The sequence below is a fragment of the Gymnoscopelus microlampas genome (genome assembly GCF_963454915.1).
Source record: "Gymnoscopelus microlampas genome assembly, chromosome: 1".
Classification (NCBI taxonomy): Eukaryota; Metazoa; Chordata; class Actinopteri; order Myctophiformes; family Myctophidae; genus Gymnoscopelus; species Gymnoscopelus microlampas.
The window spans coordinates 59,902,969-59,916,252 of record NC_139962.1 but is presented as its reverse complement, the minus strand read 5'-3'; the positions used below and the strand labels follow the sequence as shown (position 1 = coordinate 59,916,252).

Here is a 13,284-nt window from a genome sequence, read left to right as displayed (position 1 = left end):
GGAGGGATAATTCTTCCCTTTGGAAAGGCAATAGTATATTATGTAAACAGTAGGTTCATTACATTCCTCATTGTTGACCACATAGTGGCCCGTAGCACTTGCCCTAGCCTTGACCACCTTGCAGGATTATGCGAAGGCTAAAATGTAACTTAGATAGCATGTGATGTATAGACAGATGCCAGGTCATTGTTGGCCTGGCATCCTACAGTGTGTATAATGTTTCAATGTAGGCTGATGATAGGTTCTTGGTTCACGTGTGTATTAGTTATTATTAGATTATTGGTTTACTTATGTATTACTTTATTATTAGATTACTATTTTCATGCATTTGATGTATTATGTGAATTATGATGTATTATCTTGTGTCCTTGTTTACTGTAAATCGCTCTGGATTAAGAGCGTCTGCTAAATGCCTAAACTGTAAACTGTAATAGCGGAGGTGTCTGTCATGGAAACATTTGAGACCGAGTTGAGAACAGGATGGAAAAGTGTTGGCGTGAAAAGCATGTTTTCAGGAGTTCAGACCTACATGAAGACACAGCGGGATACCGTGTAGATTTAAGAAGGTAGAACAGAATGTTAGTGTGGGAGGCCAATATGTGATTGACCAGAGAGAACGCATTTAAAGCAGCCTGTGCAACTGGGCGTAAGGGGTGGCTATTCTTGGAGTTATTCTAACATCGGCAAATAAAAATAGCTAGTAAGAATATGGAACTTTTGGCTCAGAAAATGCTGTCTAAAAATGCTATCTATCTATCTATCTATCTATCGATGTACTGCTTCCACCGATTGTTCTCTAGATTTTCTGAAGTGAACCAAATGTAACATGCACTACACTACCCATACAGACCATAACCATAAGCATGTGTGCATGTGTGCAATATGCATGAAATGACATGTAGGTACAAGTAGGTCAGGTGTGTAATTTTGCAGGTCAATCAAGTGAATCAAACTTTACTTCATATAAATGGCACATTTACACGCACGTGCCCCGTCGATTTGTGGGAACGCCAGTGGTTTACAGTACCTTAGTACATTTACTCAAGTGCTGTACTTAAGAACGATTGTGAGGTATTTTTTCTTTACTGGAGTATTTCCAATTTTCTGTACTTTTTACTTCTACTCCACTACATCTCAGAGGCAAATATTGTACTTTTACTCCACTGCAATTATTTGAAAACTTTAGTTATTAGTTACTTTGTAGATTTAGAATATTATTACAAAACATACATTGACCACTTCAGCCCTATGTATATAGGGCTAGATATAGCCCTAGATCATTAGAAAATAGCCCATTAGACCATTTAAAATACCTTAGACCATTTGAAAATAGCCGATCAACAAGCTCACAATGCGTCGCATCGCGACGCATTGTGAGCTTGTAGATCTGCTATTTTCAAAAGATGTTATACATTTGAAAACTTGTGAAATGGGACAGTCTGCATAATGAGTGCTTTCTACTTTTGGTTCATTAAGTACATTTTGATACCAATACTTTTGTACTTTTACTCAAGTACATTTTTTATTCCGGACTTTTACTTGTAACAGAGTATTTCTATATTGCAGTATTGATACTTTTACTTAAAATGTTGTACTTTTTCCACCACTGGGGAACGCCACATCTATTTGAAACGACACGTTGTGCGATTGCAGATAGGCTAAGGCTATTTTTGGTGCGTGACACCGGTGTGCAACTAAGTATAAATCACACATAACTACAACCCCAAAACCTGACTTCTAAATGTCTAACCCTGACCTGAATCTTTTCACATTTGTAAGCCTGACTAAAAATCACGCACGCGCGCACACACACACGCACACACACGCGCACGCACACGCACACGCACACACACACAATCTCTCTCTCTCCCTCTCTCCCTCACCCCCTCATCTTTCTCCAGCTCCAGTCCCATCTCCAGCAGGTTCTCCTCAAACTCCTCCCGTCTGAAGCGCTTGTCGTCCTCGTGGTAGTCGCCGCGTTGCTCCTGGGCGGCGATCTCGGGGTCCTCCTTGGGCTGCAGCGGCGCGCGGCTGCTGCGCATGGAGAGGCTGCGGCGCAGCCGCCTGATGAAGGCGTTGTCCCCGGACTGGCGCCTCACGCTGGCGGGCTTCTTGATCTGGTACGTGAGCACATAGTCCACCCTCCTCTTGCCGTCGGAGAAGTACGGACCGGGCAGCGAGGCGCTGTCATCTGGGTGGAGGGGGTTCAGACGCTGGGGGAGGGAGGGAGAGAGAGAGAGAGAGTGTAAGGTTGGATGTCAGTATGAGGCCACAGGTCAAGGCTTGTAACAGAAAAGTGTTTTGTTCATGAATTACAATGCGTTTCATTACAGATGGCTGTGTTAATGGAAGTGGCCATTTTCTGATGGCTGTGTTAGCCCATTCAATCCGGGAACGCGTCTGTGTCATTTTAAGATTTCTTTGAGCTATTCAAAAATAGCAGATCTACAAGCTCACAGCGCTATGAGCTTGTAGATCTGCTATTTTTTTTTTAAATCAGCTATTTTTGAAAAATCTTGAAAATGTTGAAAATGAATATATATATTTTTAAAGCGAACATTTGTTACTTAAATCTTTGCTTCTGGGGGGTCCCTGGAACAAAACATTTTGAGATGGAGGTACGCGGTCCGGTCCAAATACATACTGTATCTAAAAAAAAAGATCGAAATCCTAACAGTATGTTGCTATATCAGTGGCGCTCCAACTTTTCCATGTCAAGGACCCCCAAAATGATATGCATTTGGCCGCGGACCCCCATCTCAAAATAAGTTGCTCCGGGGACCCCCAGAAGCACAGATCGGAATAAAAAATGTTCGCTTTAAAATATAAGATTTGCACAAATTTTCCTAAAAAAAAAAAAAAGCAGACCTACAAGAGTGCCGCGCTATGAGCTTGTATATCTGCTATTTTTGAATAGCCAAAGAAATCTTAAAATGACACAAGATGCTTTCCCAGTCTAAATGGGTTAAAGGTGGACATTTTCAATAAGCTTCCCTCAACAGATAGCAGAAGGAAATGCTTCACTAGAGTAGTCTAGGAAGGCAGTAGGAAGTGATTCATTTACACTCACGACGTGTCACAGATGGGAGCTTGTAGGCACGACGCTAACCCCTTTCGGGACCCTGTTTACCTTTTTTGTATTTGGGAAGGCGGTATCCAGGGTCCCTTGTCGCTCAAAGCACTCTCTCTCGTAGTCGTGGGTACCACTGTCTCGTCTCGGGCTAATAGCTCGTCGCTTAGAAGTTGCAGAGATTTCCCAAAGGTACCAAAAAGAGCAATACTAACGCGCGGTTAATCTGCATTAATGCGCTCGGATCGGCGCTGCCGTTTAACATTTTTAATAATTTAGTAAAGCTTGATTTCCTCTCTCACACTCTGCTCCACTTCCCATGTCCCGCCTCCCCACGTTGTGATTGTCATGCAAGCATGTAGGAGCTCGCCAATCAGAGGCAGTACCGTAGGACCATAGAGGTATGCGTAGGACGCGCAGCTTGTCAGTCACCGCGGGGAGGCGGGACATGGGAAGTGGAGCAGAGTGTGAGAGAGGAAATTAAGCTTTACTAAATTATTAAAAATGTTAAACGGCAGCGCCGATCCGAGCGCATTAATGCAGATTAACCGCGCGTTAGTATTGCTCTTTTTGGTACCTTTGGGAAATCTCTGCAACTTCTAAGCGACGAGCTATTAGCCCGAGACGAGTCAGTGGTACCCGCGACTACGAGAGAGAGTGCTTTGAGCGACAAGGGACCCTGGATACCGCCTTCCCAAATACAAAAAAGGTAAACAGGGTCCCGAAAGGGGCTAGACGCCATTGTGCCACAAATTATATCGGGCTTGAGGATGCACAAGAAACAAGGAATATTCATTTTAAGTGCTGCCCTCAACGCGTTAACTTAAAAGTACAAACACAAAACTACACAGTGACACACAAACAACACAAATGAAGACCTATTAACGGCCCATATTTACAGCATGGTCTCACCTATTCCCCTTAAGATCAAACCCCAACTCAAGGACCCCCAAATGTACATGTATTTGATTTTTTTTTTGTGCCAGGTACCCCATAAGAGAAAATGTGCAAGATTGGTCAACATTTTTCAAAAATAGCTGAAAAAATAAAAAGGGCTTCAATGTTTAAACTGTTCCTTATTTTGCTGAGGACCCCCTGGAACCCCCTCAAGGACCCCTGGGGGTCTCCGGACCCCACTTTGAGAACCACTTATATGGGGTGTACAATTCACCCCTAGACTGCTTCAGCCTACTATATAACAGAAGGGTGACATGGTAACCTTGGTGCCATGGTAAATCTAAATGGCTGTCTAAATGATAAGTAATCCTCAAACATTACTTCAGAATGCATTGAACACAGAAAATAAATATATCTCCAGAGGACAGACACCCCTCCACTTGGTTTGGCCCAATGATGTCAACAATGACACCACCAGAAATGCTGCTGGGTGTCACCCCCACCCTCCCAACATGTGTCCTGCATGGCAAACATCAACAAAAGAACCACAAACGATTCACGTTTAAACCTGTAACCAATGAACCAATAAAAAGAAGTGAAAAGTGTTGGCTTTCAAACAGAAATTACTTGGAAAAATACCCCCCCCCCCCCCCACACACACACACACACACACACACACACACACACACACACACACACACACACACACACACACACACACACACACACACACACACACACACACACACACACACACACACACTCTTAGCAAACATAAATCAGCAACTCCATTCTGATCAGTAATATGTTAAAACAGTTCCCAGGGTCCATTGCAGTTTCCAAGGCCTCCTTCAATGGATGCATTTTTGGGGCCTTTCTGGCTCAGGAACTCTCACCCCACTGGATGATCCTTCAACAGACCAACATGTCTCCAGGTGACCAGACTGGTTCATGTCATATTCCGGACCAAGAAGAGGTGCCAGGTAACCTTCCATCTGGCGTCCTGCTCACCTCCTGCTGAACATTGCCACACTGGTGTTGGACTCTCTTCTTCTTCTTTTAGTTTTATGGTGGGTTGCAACCATTGCTTTCAGGTGCATACCGCCACCTACAGTACCCAGAGTATGAGACCCTGGATCATTAACCACATGAACCCTAGCGTCCCTAATCTGGGGGGACATTGGGCATTGCGACTCACGTGAGCTTGCAGATCGGATATTTTGGGGAAAGATATTTAGCACAGAGTGAAAAAAGGAGTGGGCCTAATAGAGAGCCCTGGGGGAACCAGATCAACAAAGTATTCACCTGTTTCCTAGGCTGTGTATTTTCCACTTCCTGTCGATTTGATCCAATGAAATCCAATGAAACTGGTCAGATGACCGATGATATCCAATGAAATCGACAGGAAGTGGAAAACAAACAGCTTAGGAAACAGGTGAATAGGGTGGGTGCCAATGGCCTAGTGGTTAAGGAGCATACTGCATGCAGTCTCTAATGCAGCCTGTCAGTGAGTCGTGGGTTCGACTCTCGACCCTGACGGCCCTTGCTACATGTCACTCCCTCTCTCTCTCTCTCTCTCTCCCTGTTTTCTGTCCTATCTTCATTGTGCTATCCAAAATAAAGTCAGAAAAGCCCCAAAAAATCTATTTAAAAAAAAAAAGAAAAGTATGTGGTAGCTTAGTGCTTAAGCAAATAAATATATAATACTTGATAATGCTTATAATGTTGGTCTATAAATCCTTGGAATATGTGTGTCCTTCGCGTATCTTCAAACTTGTATGCCCGGGGAAGTCATCCAGGAACGCATACTGTGTCATTTTAGATTATTTTTGCTATAACCAATATTTTGTACTTTGGGCTATTCAAAAATAGTAGATATACAAGCTCATAGCGCGGCACCTGTAGATCTGCTATTTTCTTTGAAAAATATGTGCAAAACTTTGAATATCTTTTAAAGCGAACGTATGTAACTCAAATTTTTGCTTCTGGGGATTCTACAAATGTCTTCTAAAACAGTTTTTTTTTTAAACTAAAAAAAAACTTATGTTTCTGTAATATCAGTGGTTCTCAAACTTTTTTCATGTCAAAGACCACCCAAAATGATATGTATTTGTCCACGGACTTCCCCCCCCCCCATCTCAAAATATTTGTTTATATATATTTACAAAGATTTGCACATATTTTCACTATTTTTTTTTTCTTAAAAGATAGCAGATCTACAAGCTCATAGCGCGGCACTCTGAGCTTGTATATCTGCTATTTTTGAATAGCCAAAGAAATCTAAAGTGACGCAGACACAGATGCGGCCTCACTATGATAATGGTTTCTGCACAAGCACCCTATCGCAGTGTTTCCCAACCTATTGCTGCTGTCTTGTTAAGTGGTCTGACGGGTGGGGCGGCGTGCATTTTCAGAGCATGTTCATTTGAATAATTAATCGTTTTGGATCAATGAAACTAATGTAGTGTACTTTAAGTTCCTATTTATGTGTATCACACTGAAAATCCTTTTTGTTTTAAAGAAAAAATACCATGACTTTTACATTATGAATGATTTATATAATCCTCCTATAATTCTACAAAGCTATGTGCGGTGAGCGGCGAGCCCAAAATCTCTTCTGCCCGGTTCTCCTCAGTGGCTGGAGCAATTGCTCTGCTTTTGCACACAGCCATTGACCATTACCATGTGCACGGAACGGCGAAGCCCGTTTTTCGCTTCCCCCAAATGTCAGCTGTTTATTAGCGTTTTTGTGTTCGCTGGCTCCCGGGTTGCCAAATCATGTGCGTGAAACAAGCGTGGGTGCTCATATCCCCCGACGGCGGGTATGGTCTAGTATATCTTAATGTTAAATCATTCAAATAGTTTTTTTCCCCACAGGCTGGGAATAGCTGCTCTAACAGGTACAACGGGTATTGCATAAGCAAAGGGACACGCGTTCCCAACGGGCATCACACTAATAATAATAATTACAACAATACTTAATAATTTTTCAGAATACTTCTGTACATTACTTAATATATTTCTCTTCCACTCTCCCCAGCGGATACAGTATGTGTCCTCTGGTAGATTTGCCAACTGTACGGTCCATTTTACCTTCACTTCCCCCATACTGGCCTGGTTGACTTTATATTGTCAGCTGAAACCATGAAAGTGACATGACAAAATGACAATAAACAAAAAATATATATACTGTAAAAGCACTTTGCCGTTTGCACGTTGCCCCAAAGTATGAAAGGTGCTGTATAAATACATTTGCCTTGCCTTGCCTATAATACACAGTATATTAGACTGAATGAATAGTGGAAACACCTTTGCTGAATGAATAATAAATACATTGAAGAACAAATCTATGAAAATGAATGAAGGAAGCAATGAAATAAGAAAACTCTCAGCTTCTACATTTTCACAGATATCCAGTCGCTGAATGTTTAATGTGCTTGTCAAAGTGTGTGCTACGTTTATGCCTACTCACTAAATTCCTTAGTGTTAGTGTACAAATGTAACCAAATGGATCCATAATAAGTGTCCATTTGGTTACATTTGTATACCCTCAGAGCTACAAATGAATATGAGGATTTTATTGTGAGTCGCCGGGTAAAACAAATGCACTCCTGTGTGCTCTGCAAGACTTCTGCATATCACCATATGACACTAATCATGACCTCCAGGGAGATTCAGATTTCCAGGCCGGTGCATACAATGCGTAGCAGCACTGTGCACAGATACTGTATGTCCATTCTATCATGCACTCACAGACATGTCCCTCAGGGCTGCAATCATACTGTATGTCCACACATAAAATATTGAACATACATAGAGGTAGATATTGAATAATACAGTATGTTTAGTGAAAGGCACTGTATGGCAGTGGTTCTCAAACTTTTTCGTGTCAAGGACCCCCAAATTGACATGTATTTGGCCGCGGACCCCCACCTGAAAATATGTTGTGCCAGGGACCCCGAGAAGCAAAGTGAAATAATTGCGCCTTTAAAATAAAAACATTTAAATATTTTCACACATTTTCAAGATTTTTCAAAAATAGCAGATCTATAAGCTCGTAGCGTTGTGAGCTTGTAGATCTGCTATTTTTGAATAGCCAAGGTAAAAAAAAATATGGATAAAATGATTGACGCTTTATCAACACATTTTGCTGGGGACCCCCTGGTATCCCCCCAAGGACCCCTGGGGGTCCCCGGACCCCACTTTGAGAACCAATGCTGTAGTGTATGGTATTACAAGTCTGGCTCTGCCCCTTTCCATTGAACAAGGCCCAGTTGCACCGCTGTAAACATGCTCTATAATACCCCGATGATGACTGGGATTAATCAGGTCATGGCAATCATTTGATTGAAGGGTTTACAGGGATTAAAGGGGAAAAACAATCGGCCTCAGGTCTTAATGGGTTAAAGGGGCAAAACAATCGGTCTCAGGTCTTAACAGGTTAAAGGGGAAAAACAATCGGTCTCAGGTCTTAACAGGTTAAAGGGAAAAACAATCGGTCTCAGGTCTTAATGGGTTAAAGGGGAAAAACAAATCTCACGACTGAGAGTTTTATCAGGCCGATAAAACATTCACCAATGTTTAAGTTACAAGCCAAGGAGAAAGACATGTTGGACCCTATGCCTATGGTATCCAAATGACTGAAATCAAGTCATGGCGACTGAGGACTTTAATCCATTTTTGTACAATTAAAGGGGGTGTAAGTGAAATATTTTCTTACTATAATAGTTGCATACTGTAGCTGTATATTCTGATAGCTATCATTGCTACAGATTGTTTGTTCAGGGGTCTCTCTGTCTCTGCAGCTCTTTAATACACAGTTTATAGGTTAAAATCTTATCCATACAGGATAAACAAGTGAAACTGGAAGAGAAGAAATTAAATAAAAATAAAAATCTGACGAAATTTGAACTGGAACAATTGATCAACAATTGATACATGGGTTCTCTCTCCTGATTGGATGAAATTGGTCACCATGTATGTTCTGTTTAGTTAAAGAGCTGGAGAGACGGGGAGACCCCTGTTACTGAACAAACACTCTATACCAATGATTACTATCAGAATATAGATTTTTAACTTTTTAATAAAAAAAACGTTAGTTTTTCAACTAGAAAAATATCACTTACAGACGTTCCTGGATGGATGATAAGTCGAAGCGACGGGGAGATAGGACGATGTTCATACATATTGAGCCGAAGAACAACAATGTCAGCTCAATCCAGACTCTACCAATATTATTCTCACTGATTTGCATATTGCATTTCCTCGTCAGAGGAACAGGTTTGAGGAAGAGAAACATGTCCAGACCAGCTACAGGCTCTGTCCATGCATGAAACTATATCTATGCCAAAAATAATATCCTGTAGAACGTATTGCACTGTACTGTATGTATATTTGTGCAAAAGGCCTTTGCCACAGTCTGAATAAAACACAACACGTGGTCATGGCTATTTTATGTATATTTTTTTGATGTCAATCAATATGCTAACAATCAATAAAAAGAAAAGTTTTATTGTGTTCTATTATTTTATTGCTATTTGATGCTGATTTTGTGTTGATGCATTGTGTGTGTGTGTGTGTGTGTGTGTGTGTGTGTGTGTGTGTGTGTGTGTGTGTGTGTGTGTGTGTGTGTGTGTGTGTGTGTGTGTGTGTGTGTGTGTGTGTGTGTTTAGGGACAGTGTTGTGTGTTAAGTGTGTAGTTGTGTTTAGGGATAGTGTGTTATGTGTGTTAAGTCGACATCAATGCGGTCTTACAATTGAAGCATTTACCAGATGCTCTTATCAGAGTGACTTACATGTGTGACACCAGAGTGAGCGCAGTAAGCCTGAGCTCTAGTCAATAAACATCCAGTAAATAAACACATAAGTAGAGCGCAGCAAGAACGACGTACAGTGCCTCAAAGAAACTAGGATACCAGGTAAACCATACATGGGCAACAGGCGGCCCGGGGACCACATAGCAGCCCCCACCTTCAGTTAATGCGGCCCACAGCCCCACATGCCACATTCCCCGGGGGCCACATGCCGAATTCATAAAGTTAACAAGTTCATGAGTATAACTAAATGCATTTGAAATGAAATAAACATTTTGCTTTTCAGGATTCCAATTCAAAAATAGCAAAAAAGAATTCGGGATTCCAATTCCGAAATAGCAAAAATAGCTGATCTACAAGCTCAAAACGTGTTGCGGTGCGACGAGCTTGTAGATCAGCTATTTTTGCTACTCTTGTGTGACATACTAGAATGACGAAGAACGGAATTAATTTACAAAATAAGTTGAAACAAAAAGTATTTTGTTAAAAGGTTAAAATACTATATTCTTATAGTAATCATTGCTATAGAGTGTTTGTTCAGTAACGGGAGTCTCCCCGTCTCTCCAGCTCTTTAATAAACAGAAAATACATTTTCCGGTAGGTGTCAAAATCTCAACCAATCAGGAGAAAGTACCCATTTTAAGCTTCATTTTTATAGTGTTCCAGTTCCAATTTTGCCTGCTCATTTCTTAGTGTCATCACTTCCAATTTCACTTGTTTAATCTATATCCTGATTGAGTTCTCTATCCTAATTGGATAAAATTGGAAATGAAACTGAAACTGAAACGAAAATGCATTTTCTGTGTTATAAAGAGCTGGAGAGACATGGAGACTCCTTTTACTGAGCAAACACTCTATAGCAATGAGTACTATCAGAATATAGAGCTATTTAACACTTATTTTAACCAAAGAAAATCACTTACCCTACCTTTAAAATATGGAGATAAGAGGTTTCTGCAACAAACCAATATGCAATGTGGCCCCCTGGAGTGAGTGTGGAAATATAGTGGCCCCCTCAATCATCAAAGTTGCATCACCCCTGAGAAAAACAGTGAATCTCAGTGCATCTGTCTACTCTAAACAACAGGTGCCAATGGAGGCAGAGTGGAATGGGAGAGTTTGTAGTGGCTGGACTGAGAATGAGTTGTGTGTGCACTGTTTTGAGTCCAATAGTCTTACTGTATATGGCTCGGGGACAGAAAGTGTCCCTCAGCCTGCCGGGTCGAGAAATCAATGTCCCCCGTAACCGTTTGCCAGACAGTTCTTCTGGGTCTTCACTCCACTTCTCTGGGTGTGGAGGTCCTGCATGGTTGACACTTGGCAGCTCTTAACCCAAAGGTTAATGGGTAAACCCCTTGATCATTCAAATGGAAAATTAAATCCCGCACACACTGGATCACCTGCTGCATTGAATTGATTGAAATAGACATTTCGATCACACAGGACCTTCCTCAAGATAAGTCTTGAGGAAGGTCCTGTGTAGCCGAAACGTCTGCTTTTATCAAATCAATGCACAGGTGATCAGTGTGTGAGAGATTTATCTTTCTATGTGGATGTACTTTTTGGGGGTTTTTGGATTCCCTGCACCACAGAAGAGAGTAAAGCAGTTTGGTGTGTGCGTGTGGTTTTCCTTGATCATTCCCACGTTTCATGAAAAGTTTCATGAGATATTTTGTTAACGTACAGACAAAGAAACGGAATGGGAGGAAAACCGAACCCTCCTCCATGGCAGAGGTAACAAACAAACAAACAAACAAACAAACAAACAAACAAACAGAAGTGATTAAAATACCCTGCTGTGCATTTTTGCAGGCAGGGTATTAAAAATGCAGGTCATGCATCTCTGAAACATTCATGAACAATCCTCAAAACTTAGAAATTCCTTCTCAAGTGCTCATGAATAACGACTATCAACAAGTCTCATTAGCACGGATGTTATACAGTATTGGAGATAGTTGGGAAAATGACACTTATTAGACATTAGTGATTAGTTCTAGTGTTTGGGACGCAGCCTTACGTAAAGTTCCGACAGATAGAAAAACTGTCATTTTTCCCTGCAACAATTAATTTCTGCTCCATCGCAGGATGGTGTCACGCACCAAACATAGCAGATCTACAAGCTCAGAATGCCTCTCATCCGCACGACACCATCGTACAGTGTACAATTAAGTATAAGTATAAATCTGGTATAAAATTATTTTTTACTTTTTACTCCTTTTTTCCCAAATGTAGTCGTTACGCCAATTAATTCCTCCCCAGACGCATGTTGTATCCTACTGATTCACCTGCCAGTAAGGAGCCCCCACCGGGAGAACGTAGAGCCTTCGTCCTACTCCTCCCGCCCAACATTCCCCGCTGACAAGTGCAGCCCCCAGCCCGTAGGAGTAAGTGCAGTGACTAAAATCACCCTCCCCCGCAAAACGGGTTAATTGTGTTCGTATAGACGGTCGACAAAGCACCACGGAGGATTTGAACCTCCAGACTCCATGATGGTGGGTAGCTACTTTACCACTGCGCCACTCGAGCGCCTAGTTATCACTTTTCAAGGAGGTTAGTGTAGTCATCCTTTTGTAGTCATTCATTTTTCATTTTCACCACAAAACAAAACAAACGAAACTGAAAAATCACCCTTCATCACAACACTTCAGCACTGACACCTGAACAGCACTGCTGAGACGAACACCGGCAGATAATAACTTCTCTCACTTCAATAGTCTTCCGTAAAAAGATACATCATCATGCTGTTTCTCACTATCGTCACTTACAAGGACCATATATCCAGTCCCGCAGTCAATCATAAATAATAAAACCGAGTAGTATTCATACTTAAGATCTTCCTTTACTTTTATGGTGGGAGAAATGCATGTCTCTCCTAAAAAGTAGTGTTATTGTTATAGCAACAAATGGTTGGAATTAAATTATTTACACCGCCACCCCATTACAATGGAGCAGCAGTGGCTCAGGAGCTAACCGGAAGGTTCACGGTTCGATCCCTTCCCCCTGGGTTAGTCACATCCTTGAGCAAGACACTGACCCCTAAGAAGCTCTATTCACAGCAGCCATATTGTGAAGACATTCACAGGTGTTACCAATGATACTAATGAAGGCTCTGTTCCATTCTGGTCAAACAGAGTCAGGGTGCTGTTATTGTGCATGTTGGCTCACTGGAAACACTCTGCTACACCAGTGGGTCTAAAATGTGGCTCCAGGGACCCTCGTGGTTCCTTAAGGGGTCCATTTGGTTCCATTTGTACACTCTCAGAGTTATGGGGGTCGTGGAAATTGAAAAATTTGAGAACCTTAGCACTAAATGGAAAAGAGCCTTCATTAGTATCATTGGTAACACCTGTGACGGAAGTGATAATATGGCTGCTGTGCATAGAGCTCCTGAAGAGCAGAGTTGGTGCCTTGCATGGTTTCCTCCGACATCTGTGTGTGAATGTAATGCACATTGTAAAGTGCTTTTGAATGCACTATTAATCATTGATATTATAGTTTAATGAA

The 13,284-nt window shown here is 41.7% G+C and overlaps 1 protein-coding gene across 5 annotated transcripts in view; it reads right to left on the bottom strand.

Annotated features, from left to right (window-relative positions):
* ano1a (anoctamin 1, calcium activated chloride channel a) overlaps positions 1–13,284 on the bottom strand; it is a 116,996-nt gene that overhangs the window by 86,464 nt on the left and 17,248 nt on the right. For all 5 annotated transcript variants that reach the window (XR_014600704.1, XM_084056163.1, XM_084056164.1 and 2 more), the window contains one exon: positions 1,884–2,213. Coding sequence is in view for 4 of the 5 variants with exons in the window: in XM_084056163.1 (XP_083912289.1) it covers positions 1,884–2,213 (330 nt within the window). In the remaining variant the exon portion in view is untranslated. The remainder of the gene's footprint in view (positions 1–1,883; positions 2,214–13,284) is intronic.